General features: G+C 45.5%; 2 protein-coding genes across 7 annotated transcripts in view; one reads left to right on the forward strand and one right to left on the reverse strand.

Moving 5' to 3' along the window:
- Nucleotides 1–4,698, forward strand: part of LOC119295034 — a 5,464-nt gene extending 766 nt beyond the window's left edge. The window contains exons 2-4 of one of the 6 annotated variants that reach the window (XR_005143669.1): nt 962–1,037; nt 1,132–2,721; nt 3,899–4,698. Coding sequence is in view for 1 of the 6 variants with exons in the window: in XM_037573361.1 (XP_037429258.1) it covers nt 962–1,037; nt 1,132–1,343 (288 nt within the window). In the remaining 5 variants the exon portion in view is untranslated. Of the gene's footprint in view, nt 1–6 lie in introns of those variants that run through there. The other 5 variants (XR_005143670.1, XM_037573361.1, XR_005143673.1 and 2 more) reach the window with 5 other exon arrangements.
- A 9,933-nt stretch (nt 4,699–14,631) lies between these two features.
- LOC119292398 (probable CCR4-associated factor 1 homolog 11) lies at nt 14,632–15,438 on the reverse strand. Its single transcript, XM_037571253.1, has one exon. It carries the CDS (start codon nt 15,436–15,438, stop codon nt 14,632–14,634), a length of 807 nt encoding a protein of 268 aa, XP_037427150.1.
- Nucleotides 15,439–16,929: the final 1,491 nt, after the last annotated feature.

Consider the following 16,929-nt stretch of genomic DNA (forward strand, 5'->3'; position numbering starts at 1 on the left):
GTATTATCTTTTGACATGTTCCATTAAAATTCACATATGTAAATATTTGTGCTCAGCAGTCCTATCCCTAACTTCATAATGATGCTTCTGTTAAGTTCATGCAGTAACAAATATTGTGTCCTGTAGTCGGTCCGAGTCGCACGGGCGCTGGGGTTGATTCAGAAAACACACATGCAAAATGACATCGAATTTTGGCTGTGTTAACAAAAGGCCTTTTTGTGTGTGTATCCAACCTCTGATTGTTTGCATCATGTTCCTGATATTGAGTTGCATGTATCCAAGTGATCAGTTTCATAATAGGTGTTTCTGAAGTTGTACATGTCAAAGGTTATCTTCAGTTAACCAGTAAGAAACAGACCTGCTTACGTAGATTCTGCATTTTAGAGCCAGCGAACAAGAGGCCTCGTGTGCGCTTGTGATGCAAATCAACTCATCGCCACCTTGAGCACACACGGCTTTGCATCACAAAAGAAACAATGCCTTAGAATTTAATTGTCTTCATAGGTTCGATTCAGTTATAGATCCAATCGTTTACATGTGTGAGTAGGTGTTTCCTTTGGTCTCTTGACATGAGAATAATATAGGACATGGCAGGTTATATTATTAATACATGATGTATGTTAACTAGAAGAAAAAATCCAGATTTGCAAAGAGGTTATGATTTCAGAGATTAGTGCTTATAAAATACTCGCTTTCCTAATTATAAGTTTCTTTGTGTCTTCGGTTGGCTTCTAAGGTGATACGCTAAGCTAATCAGTTTGCTGAGAAATAATGCATGTATCCAGATTATATATATGTTCCCGATAGATTGTCCATTAATTTCTTATAGAGCAAGAGCTATTTTAGCCATCTCCCAAGGAAACCAATAAAAGAAAACATGTCTAAACTCTAAACACTAAATGTCCTTGCAGATCTTGTCCAGATTGTCAATTTAATGTGACCATGAGATATTCTCATGCAGTTTCAGAAGGTTCATTTGGGGATTAAAATGTTGATAAGGCTTCTAATCCATTCGGATGACTTTGCTATTATCTGCAGTATGTTTTTAAATGCCGATGCTCCATATAATTGGTCGTTCAATTAGCGTTAGATTCCTCAACCAGTGCAGCTTCATTCTTTCCTTGCTTGCAGGAAATACAATTCTTGATTTCAACAATGGGTGTGAAATAGTATATGCAGAGCTAGATGCGGCGAAATCTGCAGACGCCATGAGTGGCGGCGCAGTTCCTCGCGGTCTATTACCAATCGCCGCTGCTCGCAGTGGTTGCGCCACTGCTATTTCGGTGTCCAGCGGCCTCACCCTCTTCTCGTCCATCATGGAGCTCACAGGAGGTTATGTTTGAGATCTTAATAACTTTTTTTTTCATGTGCTCACTGTCGCTTGATTCCCTTCTATCAGTTGTGGGATGGGCTGATTTGGAAGACCAAATACGGTCTGGCTGTGATCCAAACATTCTTCTTTTGCATTGGATATGAGTCAAGTCCTCTAAATTTCTTTATTTCCACCAGTGTGATTGTACTGATTTATTGATACCCTGTAGTTAGCATAAAGGGGAGCTTGCTTATCTGACAAAAGAATTTTATTATATTAAAGAGTTGTTGTATTGGGATTTTAGAATAAAGTGCTTCACTAGAAGTCCATAAGAAAAACTTTGGTACTTCTTCATAGGATTAACTCTGGTACTTCTTCATAAGATTTCGGTGATATAATGATATAGTGCAAAATTTCATACTACTTATTTGATGAATGCTTCTACATATTTCTAGGCTCTGCATTTCTATGTTTGATTACTGTATTTTCTCTCAAGCCCTATTGGACTTGTATCATTTGTGTTATATGTCATTGAACTGAAACTAGCATTTTGGACATCCATTGGACAATATTGTATACTCTGACTTCAATTCCATGAGAGTACTGAACTTGGCATTCAGAGTCATCTCATGGAACTGAAGTTGGCATTGATCTCTAAAAAAAATTAGTGTAAGGAACATAAAGAACATAATTTGTATATTCCGTCTTGTTTTACCTTACTAGAGTACTGTATTGATCCACACAATGGACAGACACATATTTAAGCAATTAGCAAAAAAAGACATTTAAGGCTTTGCTTGCATGGTCGAAATTACTGGTCGTGGAGGTCTTCAATAGCTTCCATAACTATATGAGAAAACTCTGAGAATTTCTGTCTCATTGTCTGGTCATATTCAGTTCATGTTTTGAAGTTCTATACTGCCTGGATGCTAAGAGGAGTTTTGTAGCCGTATTTACTTTTTAGACATCACCCAGTGCCAGAGTTTAACTTTTTTTATTCAACACTTTATTTGTGGAAATATATTTAACAGAGTTAATAATTGCAGAAAATTGGTAACACTGCACTCAGTTAAGATTATGAGATATCTGTTGTATGTATTATTTATCAATACTACCTCAATTTCTTCCTGTCGTATTTGCATGTATCTCATGCTCTTACTGATGTTTTAGCCTTCTATATGTTGTTTCGAAGTGAGCTGAGGACAATGGCTATGAGGAGGGTGAAGGCGCAGCTTCTACTTATTTATTGTTGCAAAAGGGTCACAAGAAGAAACACATTATGCAGCAGAGTATTAATGGTTTAGGACCATATGAAACTGACGTATCTTATGGTCTGCGATGTTCACCTCCTCTATTGCGGTGGAAGCCGGAAATGCTAGAAATGCAGTGATGGAGAAGAGCTCACAGTGGTATGTTCTTGCTCACTTGCTCTCACAAGCCCCTCACGTTGATTAATTTTTCTCCTGTGTGACTAAATTCATGTACTGAATCCTTGATTATCTAAGGGTTTCAATACTTACCCAACTCTGCTCTGCATTGATGGTTGCTCAATGATCGATCGTTGCATGGTACTTTGTCTTTTATTCTGATTGTCCTGATTAGTAAAATGGAGCAGGAGTTCCTTGGTTCCAACAGAAAAAAAATCTAGATCAATTTCGGAATTAAATCCACTTGAACTTTTTGTGAATAAACATTCACCTTATGAAAAAAAGAATGCAAATCACATTTTAATTTTATGTTCCGAGTCTAAGCAAACAAACAAATATATTGTTCTAGCAATAGCCCAAATGGATTCGATTATTCTTTCCTAGCAAAGTAAGATTAGCAAAAGGTAAAAGAATGTTTCTGCTTCACGAGGAAATTAATTCAAAATCTAACAGAATCAGATATTGATCTATTGGATCTAAATAAAGTATATTAAGATATTTGTCTATGAGAAATTTTGGTTAGTCTAACTCTCCATCCTTTTCACCATGTAGATTCAATTTTTGGGGAATTGCCCTTTTAAGATTCACGATGCATGTGCACTGGGGAAACCAGGACCGTTGTTAGTGCAATAATTTATGCCTGCATATCCATCTAGGCATGACCACTTGATTGCATGAATTATGTCCCTGTGAACTCCTTACTATATTACTATGTGACTGTGCTAAGTTGAATAGTGAAATGAGAGTACATCTTAATGTGTTATCTCATTTCTGAATGTTGGGTTTTCATAATCCAACTTTGTAAGAATAAATGCTACTGGTTTTTATGATTAATATGGATTTCAGTTGTCTAATGTTGCCCGTTTTCTAGCACCACAATTTAAATTTCAATATTTTGGTATATTTGATGTAATCAGTGACAACCTTTGTTATGCTCTGACATTCCTTGATGGAGAAAGTTCTAATCTTAGTGAATTTAAAGCATGCCTCCCATCTGTAGTATCATCCAGAGTTTGTAATAATGCCAAGAAGATGCCTAACAATATACAGTTGAAGATATCAACTCCAATGAATTACTGGCTAAAGCCCTTTGAGAAATTCGGTCCAGTTTATAACGACATTTCCTTGTTAATTTTTCTCTGCTGAATTTGACTAGTAGGTCTCAGTACAAAAATAGCTTATGTGCTACTGCAAGGTGATGCCAAAGCTGGCGAATTTTCGGCCTTTTTTGTGGCTTTGCTCCTCTTCTAAAGAATTTACCTTCAGAAGAGACTGGAGAAGACATGGAAGCTACAGCCAATTTGCATTGGTAATTGATTACCATTAAATACCCATAGCTCAACATCATCAATAGTCAATAAGAGTAATTTGCTATCAACATTATTTCATCCATGACTATGAGATATATAACTCCTGAAAATAGCTGAATTGGATCGATTATGAGAACATGAACCTCTTGCTTGTAAGCATACATAATCTGGAGTAGCATGGATGGCATGCCCTGTTATTTCATATTTGTCGCATGGTCTGACCTTTGATAGAAGGAGTTGATTTCTTTATCCCGTTTGAGGTATGTAGACCTGCCAAATTTTCTATGGAGTGCAGCGTCAGGTCATTGCCAAGGTCTGTGTCTATGTGGACGACCACTACTTCTTCTATGACACCCACGAGAGGGACATGGTCTACATTGAGGACTACTCCAATGGCAAGTCAATGATGGCGCCGACGAGCAGCTTCTCGAGTAGACGATGAGGAAGGCGAGCAACAGATCAGTGTAGCGCGGTGACAGTAATAAGAGTTATCTGTAATGCATTTTCCATGCCATCAGGCTGTATCTTTGTATGTCTTCTTTCTTGTGCTATAAATACAAACATATGCAAAAAAAATATAATGGGTGGTCTGCATTATCTCTACAACCAGTTTAAGTTGTTCTGAACTTATAATTTCTCTGTTGCAATACATATACATGTGCACTAAGCCTCTTAGAGACCAAACAAGTCAGCTAAATGGGCAGCAACATGCCAGGCAGCGCACCATCATGCCTAGGATTGTTAGTAAACAGTTGACATAAGATCTTTGTAGAAAATTATATTTTTTGTTTATGGAATTATGTTGAATGCTTGCCAACAGAATGTTTGAAGAATTGCTTGTTTATTTGCTGAAATTTGGTTCACTTTTTAATGAAAAGGAGCATTGTATGTAATGCATCAGTTGTGCATGCATGCATGTTGTCAATCAGAGCTAAAATTTCATGGAAAGGGCGCCACCCTACCTAGCACCGCACAAACTTTCCCTCAGACGGCGCCACCGGGTGGCGCCCCAATCACTAGTCCAAAGATTAAAAAGTGTGCTGCTTCTATTGCATGGACACAGGCAGCTCTTGTACTAGTACTAGTACTTACATGCGGGAAGTACCCAAAGGGAAGATGGTTAGCAAAAAGCATAGGCTATCTCGTAATTAAATAATAGCTAAAAGAAAAAGAGGATCGAATCAGCCTGTGCGTTGCCAGCAATTTGAAGTTTGTGCATTGCATGGGCAGTACTACTGCGCCAGCTCCTCCGCCAAATTACCGCAAGTGGGTTTTTATTTTATAGCAGGTCATGTGCTGCCGCCCATCCAGCGTACGGGCCTGGCCCGATCGGCTAGTCAGGGGCGCGCAGGGTTCGGCTGCCATGCCTCCTGCCGCCGCTGCTCTCCACAGGCGCTTTGCCGTCTGTCATCCGTATTGTCAAAACTAGGTTAAGCGTATGCCAGCTTAGGCAGGGACGCGTACGTGTTAAATAAGGTACTAGGCCAAAGAGATTACAAGACATAGGAGATTAGAGAAGGTTAAGATCGATCTCGTTATCTACAGGATAACTACAACAACATAGGATGTCGATCCTACCAGCCCAACCACCTAACGTGATACACACGCACGCACACAACGTGATATACACGGTTTATACGTACACTGTGTATATACACAGAATACAATATTTAACACTCCCCCTCAATCACAACTATCTAAGTTGAGATTGCGCCTGAATGCCTTCAGCTGGTGCAAAGTAAGTGGCTTAGTGAATGCGTCTGCAACTTGATCACCAGTGGGTATAAACCTTATATTCAACAATTTTTCAGCCCGTTCACGAACAAAATGATAGTCAATTTCAATATGTTTTGTCCTGGCATGAAATATAGGATTAGCAGATAGGTATGTGGCACCAAGATTATCACACCAGAGTGATGCAGCTTTTGGATGATGAACACCCAGCTCTGTTAGCAAATGTTGGACCCAAATAATTTCAGCAGCAGCATTGGCTAATGCCTTGTACTCAGCTTCTGTATTGGACCGAGAAACAGTAGGTTGCTTGCGAGCACACCAGGATATCAAGTTACCTCCAAGGAATACTGCAAAGCCTCCTGTGGACCTCCTGTCATCAGGATAGCCTACCCAGTCTGCATCTGAAAAAGCACTAACTAGCATAGAATCTGACTTTCCAAATTTTAGACCATGACCTTTGGTTCCTTGAAGATATTTAAGTATCCTTTTTACGGCTGTCCAATGGACACTAGTAGGAGCATGTAAAAATTGACAAACTTTGTTTACTGAGTATGAAATATCTGGCCTAGTCAAAGTCAAGTATTGCAATGCTCCTACAATACTTCTATACCTGGTGACATCCTCTGCCCCAAGCGCCTCTCCATCATGAAGGGACAACTTTTCAGAGACAGACAAAGGCGTAGGTGATGGCTTACATGTCTTCATGCCCATCCTCTGAAGTATTTCTTGTACATATTTTTCCTGTGACAACACAATTCCACTTGGTACATGTTTTACCTCAATTCCGAGAAAGAAAGGCAGGCTGCCCAGATCCTTTAGTGCAAAGTCCTTTCTCAAGTCCTTGAGGAGAGCTTCAACTGCTTGAGATGAGGAACTTGTGACAACAATATCATCAACATAAATGAGCATAAAAATGGTTATCCCATGCCTATGATAAAAGAACAATGAGGTGTCGGCCTTAGATGGAGAAAACCCCGAAGATTGCAACTTTCAAGATAACCGAGAGTACCAAGCCCTAGGCGCCTGTTTCAGCCCATACAATGCCTTTTCAAGCTTACAAACATGACGTGGAAATCTGGAGTTTTCATACCCAGGAGGTTGCCTCATGAACACTTCCTCTTCAAGAACACCATGCAAGAATGCGTTCTTTACATCTAGCTGTCGAATGCACCAGTTTCTAGAGACTGCAACCGAAAGAATTATTCTGATAGTAGCTGCTTTTACTACAGGACTAAATGTGTCGTCGTAATCAAGCCCGTACCTCTGCTTGAAACCTTTGGCAACTAAACGTGCCTTATACATGTCAATAGTGCCATCAGATTTTCGCTTGACCTTATAGACCCACTTGCAGTCAATAAGATTCCTTCCCTTGACTGGTGAAACCAAACGCCACGTCTTGTTTTTCATAAGAGCATCATATTCCTCATCCATTGCCTCCTTCCATCGGTGTTCACCCAGTGCTTCTCCCAGATTCTGCGGTTCTCCTGTGGCACAAAAAGAACCCCAACGAACACAACCATCTGTATAGATTTTAGGCTGAACAATACCACTTTGTGACCTAGTATGGGAGCATGCAGGAGGCGGCGGAGCAGGTTGCGAATCACGTTGCTAAAGTCGATTGGAAGAAGAAGACACAGCCGATCCGGAGTCCACATAAGATCCAGAAGGGAACTCCTGGTGCGGCTCCTGGGACGGCACCAGCGAATCAGCGGACGAGGATGCAGCCGCCTCCCCGAAGCGGCCACTTGGCATGTCTGAGTTGGGCTCCAGCGGCTGGTCGGGTGGCAGCCGACCGGAGCCGCGCGCAGAGGGCCTACCTGGACCCGCCATGGGAGCGACCCGCGGGTGCGACAAGGGCCGACCGGGGCCATGTGCGCCTGGCTCACCAGATCCAGCCGCAGGTGTAGCCCTCCTGGCCTGCCTGGTACACCTGACGAGGCTGATCCCGAGGAGATCCCGCCTAGATCAGCTCTGGGATCGCCGTCCGGATCCTCTGCGCCGCGTGCTGTAGCTGCGGATCCTGACATAAAATCATACGAGTTTTCTCCTGTAGCTCCATTATATTCCTGCACACTTTTAGCATTGTTTTGATCAATAGATTCATGAGACATTGACACATGGTCAGCAGGATCTACTACACCCCCGGGGAAAAAGTTTGGCGATGGGAGGAGATGGGCGGGTAGAAGAACAAGCTCTTTGCAAAGTTGAGCGCCGGCGTAGGGGTGGAGTTTGGCAAAAGGAAACACTTGTTCATCAAAAACCACATTGCGAGAAACATAGACTCATCCAGTAGCAACATCCAAACACTTGTAGCCCATATGAAGACTACTGTACCCCAGACAAACACACTGTTTTGAACAAAACTCGAGCTTGTGCTTATTAAAAGGATGTAGATTTGGCCAAACTGCACAATCAAAAATGCGAAGGAATGTGTAATTTGGTTTGGTGCCAAAGAGACGTTCAAGAGGGGTTTGATTATTAATGACTCTGCTACGAACACGATTGATGAGGTAGACAGCTGTGAGGAACGCTTCGTCCCAAAACTTCAATGGCATGTAGGCATGCGCAAGGAGGGAGAGACCCACATCCACTATGTGCCTATGTTTTCTTTCAGCGGAGCCGTTCTGTTGGTGACCATGTGGACAGGAAACATGATGAGTGATGCCTATGTGCTCAAAGAAAGAATGGAGTTTTTGGTATTCACCACCCCAGTCCATTTGCATGGCAAGAATTTTGCGATCAAAGAGACATTCAACATGTTGTTGGAAAAGATGAAACTTTGCAAATACATCAGACTTATTTTTAAGCAAATAGATCCAACTAAACTTGCTGAAATCATCAATAAAGCTAACATAGTACTTTTGTCTGCCAACAGAAACGGGTCCAGGACCCCACACATCTGAAAAAACTAGCTCTAAAGGAGCCTTTAATTCACTAGTAGAACGAGAATAAGGGAGTTGATGACTCTTAGCCATCTGACATGAATCACACACAAGGAGATGATCTTTTTTATTAGAAACTGGAAGACTAAAATCTTGAAGAATTTTCTGGACCACCGGAAAGGCAGGATGCCCTAGGCGCTTGTGCCATCTTGAGGTAGATGGCTTGATCACACTGAGAGCTTGACGAGAAGGAGCATCATGGCGGCCAGAAATAGGGAACAAACGTCCCCTACTCTTGCTTTGAAGAACGGTTCTCCGGGTGGCTTAGTCCTTAACAAAGAAAATTTCAGGGTAAACTTCAAGAAAGGCATGGTTATCACGAATAAGCTTGTAGGCAGAAAGTAAACTTTGATCTGATTCTGGTGCATGGATGATGTTATTTGGTTTGAGAGAGCCATGAGGGGTAGTGAGAACCGAATGACCGATGTGAGCAATGTCCATACCTTGACCACTCATGGTGTGGATTTGTTCTGTGCCAGTGTACCGATCCCGAACAGCAAGCTTCTCCAGCTCCCCTGTCACATGATCGGTTGCTCCGGTGTTGAGGTACCAATTTGTGTCCACTCCATAGGAGTGAACAACATTGACCGAACGGTTTCCTCCACCACCACCTCCGCCCGCAGGGTTGCGAACGTTATTGTTGTAGTTGCGATCATAGCGCTTTCTGCAGCGCCAAGCTCCATGCCCCTCCATCTTGCAGATCTGACACTTCTCGCGGTCACCGCGATCACCGCGGTCACCACCACCTTGTCGCGGCGCGCCTCCAGACCCACCGTTGCCAGAGTTATCGGGGTAGCGCTAGCCACCCACGCTGTTGTTGTTGAAGCCGCGGGAGCCACCGCCGTTGCCGCCACCAGGGCGGCTGTAGGTGCCGCCGCCGCGGCCATCGCCCCTGGCCGCAAGGTTTGCGGAGTAGGAGGCGGTTTGGGCGGTGATGCGAGCTTCTGCGGAGAGCAGCAGTGAGAAGAGCTCGTTGAGGCCGATCGGCTGCTCGGTTGCCGTGCGCATGGAGATGGCGGAGACGAACCCATTATAGTCAGTCTCATGAAGAAGACCTTGCAGGATGTGGTCGACCACATCATCCTCATCAAGTGGCTTGCCGGTGGCTGCAAGTTCGTCGGCGATGCCCTTCATCTTGGTGAAGTAGGCCGCCGCCGAAAGATCGCCCTTGCGGGTATGCTCGAGCTGTGAGCGGAGCTAGATCACCCTCGCCCTGGATTGCGACGAGAAGCTCTGCAGGAGCGCAACCCAGAGTGTCACCGCGGTAGTGCATGTGCTGACCTGCATCATGAACTCTCGAGACATCGATGCAATCAAAAAAGTGAGAACCTGCTGGTCCTGGGTGACCCATATGGTGTGCTCGGGGTTGGCCACGGAGGTGACCACCTTCTTGCCAGAGACTTCTCTCTCCGTAGCGATCTCAGCAGCAGGCTCCTTGATGGAGCCGTTGATGTAGCCGGTCATCCCTGCCGCCTTGATGTGCGGCAGGACTTGCACCCTCCACACGAGAAAGTTCTCGCGCGTGAGATTCTCGGTGATGGTGTGGCCGAGAGCAGCGATTGAGGATGCAGTCATGGCAACGGAAGACGAAGAACTCGACATGGCTAGATGCGGTGAAGAGGGATGGCTCTATATACCATGTGAAAACTAGGTTAAGCTTATGCCAGCTTAGGCAGGGACGCGTACTTGTTAAATAGGGCGCTAGGCCAAAGAGATTACAAGACGTAGGAGATTAGAGGAGGTTAGGATCGATCTCGTTATCTACAGGATAACTACAACAACATAGGAGATCGATCCTACCAGCCCAACCACCTAACGTGATACACATGCACGCACACAACGTGATATACGTGGTTTATACATACACCGCATATATACACAGAATACAACGTTTAACACGTATAACCCGATACGCCTTTCTCTTAGAGCATCTCCAACAGCCGCGCTAAACAAGCACCGCGCCGCAAATTTGGCCATTTTAGCGCGCGCAACCCGGCAGGTGGCTCCAGCGGGCGCGCAATAACCGCGTGCGCGGTATAAGGAGTTGGGCGCGAGGTTGGATTCGCTATCTCGCGCGGTGTATTTGGGGCGCCCGCTTCTGCGCGCGGCACACACGAGCGCTCGCGCCGCACTCTCTCCTCTCCGCCTCCTACGCCCCGCGCGCGCCGTCGCCGGCGAACTGCACCCATGGACACACGCGCCGGCACCCCGCTCACCCCATCCTACAGTCGCGACCCCTCCCTCGTTGTCGCCGCTGCCGCCGCCACCAGAAACCCTAGCGCGGGGTGCATTGGCCTTGCCACCGCCGGAGCTCCGCCGAGCGTCGGCCTCACGCGCAGCCTCTTCTAGCCGCCGCGGATGACCACGGCGACGGGTGGCGTCGCGCCGGCGCCGTCCTGTGCCGCCGCCGCTCCCTCGAAGCTCCCCAATGCGGTGCACCTCCGGCCGCCATGGGCGGAATGTCTTTCGATGTGCCTCCTCACACACATTCCCATGAATATGCCGTTGAAGATCTTGCCAACACCGTCGGAGCTTCACGTGATGCGGTGCGTGATGAGGAGAGGAAGGAAGATTCATCTTCGGAGGCAGAAGAATCGTCTTCGGTAGATGAGGACGAAGACGATGAAGAGGATTGATGTGTCTTTCATTTGTGTCTTGAACTTGGTTTGCATTTTGAACTTGATTGGATGAACTTGTGGGCATGATTTTGAACTTGTGGGCATGAACTTTTATTCATCAACTTGTTTGTGTGAAATTTTATATGTCATGTTCATTGCATTTTGAATGTTTCAAATTCATTTTGTGCCCAAAATGCCATATATGCAATGCCCCGGTGAGTCGCATGCGCTGCATTTTTTGCACGCTGCTGGAGCGGCGCGCGCGCTGCATTTTAGCGCGGCAGTTGGAGCCAGCGCTGGCGGCCACGCTAAACCAGCCGAAGCACACGCGGCAAACTAGTTTTTTGCGCGGCGCGATGCGCGGCTGTTGGAGATGCTCTTAGATAGCTTCTACGCGCGGACGCAAATCCGATCCGTGAAAAATATCACATAGAATGGCAGCCATACTTTTGCAAAATAATTAATCTATGTAAAACGAAATAAACAGAAACTGTAACACCTGATTTGGTGTCTGTTGAAGATCCATCACAACGCGACGACACCTAGGAGGCTCTCAATGAAAGCACCAATGTCAGTTCTATATCCGTCGTATCTCGTAGTAGGGGTCCTAAGCTAGGCGTCTTGGAGCGATGGTAACATGAACATGGGGTTTTACCTAGCTTCGGGCTCTCTCAAAGAGATAATACCCTACATGCTGCTTTTGAATGTATTCATATGGGGTGTAGTACAGAGTACATGTATCTACCACGAGGTTGTAATAATGAATATGAGATGCCTATTGACTAGCCTGGCCTTGGTTTATATAATACACCGGAGGCCTAAGGTTTTAGGAGAGTCCTTGTCTTGGGCGCCAAGTCTTGTGGAGTCTTCCTTATATGCGGCAGGGGCTGTCCGAACTGGCTCATGAGTAAACGGCCCTGGGGGTCCTCGGCCCAATCCAAGAGATCGGGATACGACATGGTGAGTACCCCTAGTCTAGGACACCGTCAGGGGGAGCCACCGCGGCGTCCCTAGGGCCGACCAACCCGACCAAGAAGCCCCAGTACCGTCCTCTTGGAATTTGGCGCCAGCAGCAACAGGGGTGTTGGCGGCCGTCATGGATCTGGCACAGAAGGAGGGGGAGGGGGAGGATGCGTCAGCAAGGACTAGGGGCAGCCAGAGCCTGACAGGAAGGGGCGGGCGAGGGCGGAGACACGTCGGCGTCGGTGTGCGGCGAACGTCGACGGGAAAAGGGGAAGATGACAGCCGAGCTGCCCCGCCGTCACCTTCCTGGGAGTTAGCGCGACTTCGCCGACCGCTCCTCCGATGGCGGCGAGGAGGTGGGGCGAGGTGGGGAGGGGGCCGCGGCGGCGTGACTATGTTTCCCCCGCCACCGCTGGGGGAGGCGACACGGGGGTCGCGGGAGGGTTCGGGACCTGAAAGCGAAATCCAAACACGCTCTAATAAAATGAATAGTTACAGCAAGGATTTCTGTTTTAATAAACCATGGAGAACAAAACCGGGCTGCTTAGAGAAAGGGCAAAGGAAAAACATGTGCATTTCATCCTCTATATTTCCACACCCGGAGCAATTTTCATTTTTGTGTTTAGAGAATTTACTTGCTCTCTTACCCTTAGGAAGCGCTTTCCTGAAAAGCCTCCAAGCAAATGTTTGTACCGTAGCGTCATGAGTTTGTCTTGCCAAACTTAGTTTATAAGAGCAATGGTTTGTGGATGAACCTCTTTCGGCCATTGTCTAGCCAACAACTCAAGGTGGTTGAAAAAATGCCTATATGTACTTTTGAAGGAGAATGTTATTAGTTTCCAAATCAAAGCATATTTTCCCAGCAGCTGCAACTATAGGAATCTGAAGAATATTATTAGCTATCTCAAGAGTGAACAGAGATTAACTCAGATCAACATTTCAAGCTTTTTGATTTGGCTACCAAAGATCTTTAACTAGAATTTATTGCATTTTTTTTTGGAATAGGATGATGTTTCCTTGCTCGACGGAGAAGGTATAAGATAAGAATGTGTGCATAGCATCTTAATAATGTTTTTTTTGCAAATATCTTTAGTTCGTTTCAAGAAGACTGAAAAAATCTTACTAGATAGTAAGGTTTATACTTGTGGTAGACTACAATCCTTATAGTTCGATGAACATATTTATTCAGTGAAGAAAAAAGGTGATATTTAATTATGAGCCATATATGCCCAGAATGGAATTCCTGAACCTCTTGGTTAATGGAGGTATATGGTCATGTCCTGGAGTAAAACATATCCTTAAATGTTTGTGTCGCATGTTCTTATTGGCTTTGACAACAAAAAGAACATTTCATTAGCACCTAAATTTGTTGGGTGGAAGATTACATGTTTAATAATCATTACAAATTGTAAGCTCCCTAGCAATGTTGGCCCTTAGTGTGTCGGGGCTTTGGGTGTCGCTAATAGGCCCACATGTAAGGGAGGGAATAACTGTTGTTGTGTTGTGTTTGGGGTGCACTCACATGTTGATTTATGTAAGAACATAGCATCTCAGTCCATTTCACGCATCAAATTGCACGTATGAGCGAAAAAACAACCCAATTTAGGTGAAACATAAAACAAAGCAACCAATTGTAGCAATCCACTACAAAAAAGAGTTTTTAACTCAGGATTGAAGGGCGGTGCGGCAAAGCGCGCGTCATCCTAAGTTACTAGTTTGAAGCTTTACTGGAAAAAAGAAAGTCTAATAATTGAACTTCAAAAGTGCAATACTCCTACTAATTCTTGAGACTTCAAGAGCTTGATCAGAGCTACCAAAGGATGCAAGTCGGCACCAGTCTTCCTTGCACGAACTTCGAATTATCGACTCAGCATTGTTGGTGTCAGATCGACCAATAGTGGATGGCTTGAATAACACCTCGGTACCTCTCCACGTCAGCGCCGAACCCTCTGTACTTCCTTCTACGGTACCTGTTACCTGAACTTTTTTGTTGTTGAGAAAGCTAAGAAACTTCACTGAAACGGAAATTTTCGGACTTTACCGAAATCTAGTCCTTGAACTCTTTTTAAAAACTGTATATACTATAATATTAAGAGAACTGTAAAACTGTAGTACTCTCTTCGATCCATGTTAATTGCCGCTGGTTTAGTACTCTCTTCGATAGGAAGGAGTACTGTTTTTTTTTGACTTTTTTTGAAACGGAATCCTTCAGACTTCGGACTTCAAGGACTTGATCAGAGTTACCATGGACGCAAGCCAGCATCAGTCTTCCTTGCACGAGCTTCGAATTCTCGGCTCATCATTGTTGGTTTGAGATCGACCTAGCTAGTGCAGGCCTTTAAGAAGACCCCGGTATTTTCGCACGTCGCCGCCGAGCTCTACGTACTTCAGCCGCATGAAGACCTGCAGCGCGCGCACGCCGGCGGCAGCTGCGAGGCGAGGGCTCCCCAGCGGCGGATGAAAGCCGAGGTAATCGGCGACACTCTCCAGCCCAAGCGGCATGGCCGGGCAGTCGGCCGCCAGCTTGGCGACATCATAGACCTGGTCGCCGAGGTAACGCCGCACGGCGCCGTTGAACCCGGCCACGTCTCGCGGCAGCGGGGCGCCGCCGGTGACAATTTTGAACAGGTATGCGACATGGTAGGCCCCAGCGTAGGTGATCCAACTCCGCGACCGCCCATGCCGAGGCCGAGCGCTGATCAGGCCGGATTCAAACAGCTTCGCGCGTAGCATGTCGGCGCTGACGCCGTGGTCGCGGAGCGCGCCGACGTCGAGGCCGCGGCCGGCGAGGTACGCGAGGGAGTTCTCGTCGTGCGGGTCGGCCTGGGGGCGGAAGTCGCGGAGGTTGAACTCCCAGGCGGCGAGGTACCCGCCGTCGCTGTCGTAGAGGGCGATGCCGAGCTGGAGCGGCTTCAGGTCGTCCACGTTGGCCTTCACGAGAGCGTAGCGCTGCTCGGCGGTGAGGGCGTTGTGGTCCTGGTTGGGGTGGTGGACAACGCCCGGGTAGTGCACGGCGATGGAGACGTACTGGGCGTTCCTGGCGACGTGGCGGAGGTTGGCCGATTCGTACTTGAAGTTGGACGCCCACACGGAGCGCACAGGGACCGGCGACGACGGCCATACCGGCGACATTGGTGCATGGTAGAAGTACGGCGGGGGCTGCATCGGGAACGCGTAGTGGAAAGGTGGCGGCGGCGGCGGTGGTAACATTGGAAACATACCGGCGGCCGGGTTCATGCCGATCGATGCCTCTGATCAACAGGAGAAGCTTGTAGCTCTGCGTTCGTGTTAGCTAGGCGGGTGGTGTGTTGGCATTATAAGGAAGGAGAGGGAGTGGAGTCGTAGTCGTAGTCGGACGAGGAAGGCTATTGCGGTGGTGGGACACGGACCGGCTGTAATTCAGAGAAGCTAAGCGGTTTGCCAAGAACAAACAATCATGGTCTTGTTTATCATGATCTCTCCACTGGCAAGTAGTATTTGAGTCCATGTGGACATGCCACATGAGATAACGGTGGGAAAGGACGCAGCAAATTTTTGTCCCGAAATAACATGCTCCCACTTTGAAAAAAATAAAATAAAATCCTTTATCTTTTTGACCTTTATTTTTCTAGTTGAAATTTAGCTACTTCTTGAGTTGACAATAAGGATGGCAATGGGTTGGGTTCGGTTCGGGTTGAACAATACCAAATCCGTATCCAAATCCACGGAGACATTCTTTATCCATCCAAGAAAAAACCCACGGGTAAAAAATTGCATCCATGTCCAAACCCTATGGATATCCATATCTAGTGGATATCCATTGGGTCCTACAAAAACATATACATAATAGCTCAAGAAATAGCATGACATTTACATAAACTTACAGTGTTTTACAAAATTACATTGCATAAGTTGACAACATCAAATAAATTCTCAAATTGTCACGGTGACATAGGACAAATCAAAGTATAAAACAAGCTCTCTGATTATGACAAAATGACATAGCACAACATCAAATAAGCACAACTACAGGTTTCCCAGTCCTAGTTTCTCACATTAGATATACTTAGTTTTGAATTCCCCATCAATAAAATGTTCCTCAAAATTCCCTTCTCATAGAAGACCTGATGTGCGCTTTCCCTTATTACCAACTCTAACAGATCCATCACCATGCTTCTGAGTTGTGATGCTCCCGCACTAGTAGCAGAATTAGATGTTGTGGCCTTGTGTGTACTAGTTGAATTAACATTTCCAACGCTAAACACAACGAAGCCTTGTGCTCCATCATGAGAAGCCATTAAGCTATACATGCAAAAAAAAGGTCTTCAGTTTCAGGTGCAACGAATCAAGGTACATAATGCCTAAACTGTACAAATTCGAAATTGTGATACCTGAATTACAGTTTTTACAACCACACCAGCTAATAACTAATTATTCATTATTTTACCAAAGATGCAACACTACAGTGCTTCCAGGGATTAACTAAATAATTAAAAATGCATAACAAAGACCAAGTTGAGCGAATGCTTTAATTACGTGAGGTCAATGGTGAACATCAACTTTGATTGTCTGTCCACTGCCAACATCGCTTCATTTTTCCATCTTTCTTCTTTTGGGGAATAAGTCAGACCTGCCCAAATTATC

This window comes from Triticum dicoccoides, chromosome 4B (genome assembly GCF_002162155.2).
Source record: "Triticum dicoccoides isolate Atlit2015 ecotype Zavitan chromosome 4B, WEW_v2.0, whole genome shotgun sequence".
In the NCBI taxonomy this organism is placed as follows: domain Eukaryota; kingdom Viridiplantae; phylum Streptophyta; class Magnoliopsida; order Poales; family Poaceae; genus Triticum; species Triticum dicoccoides.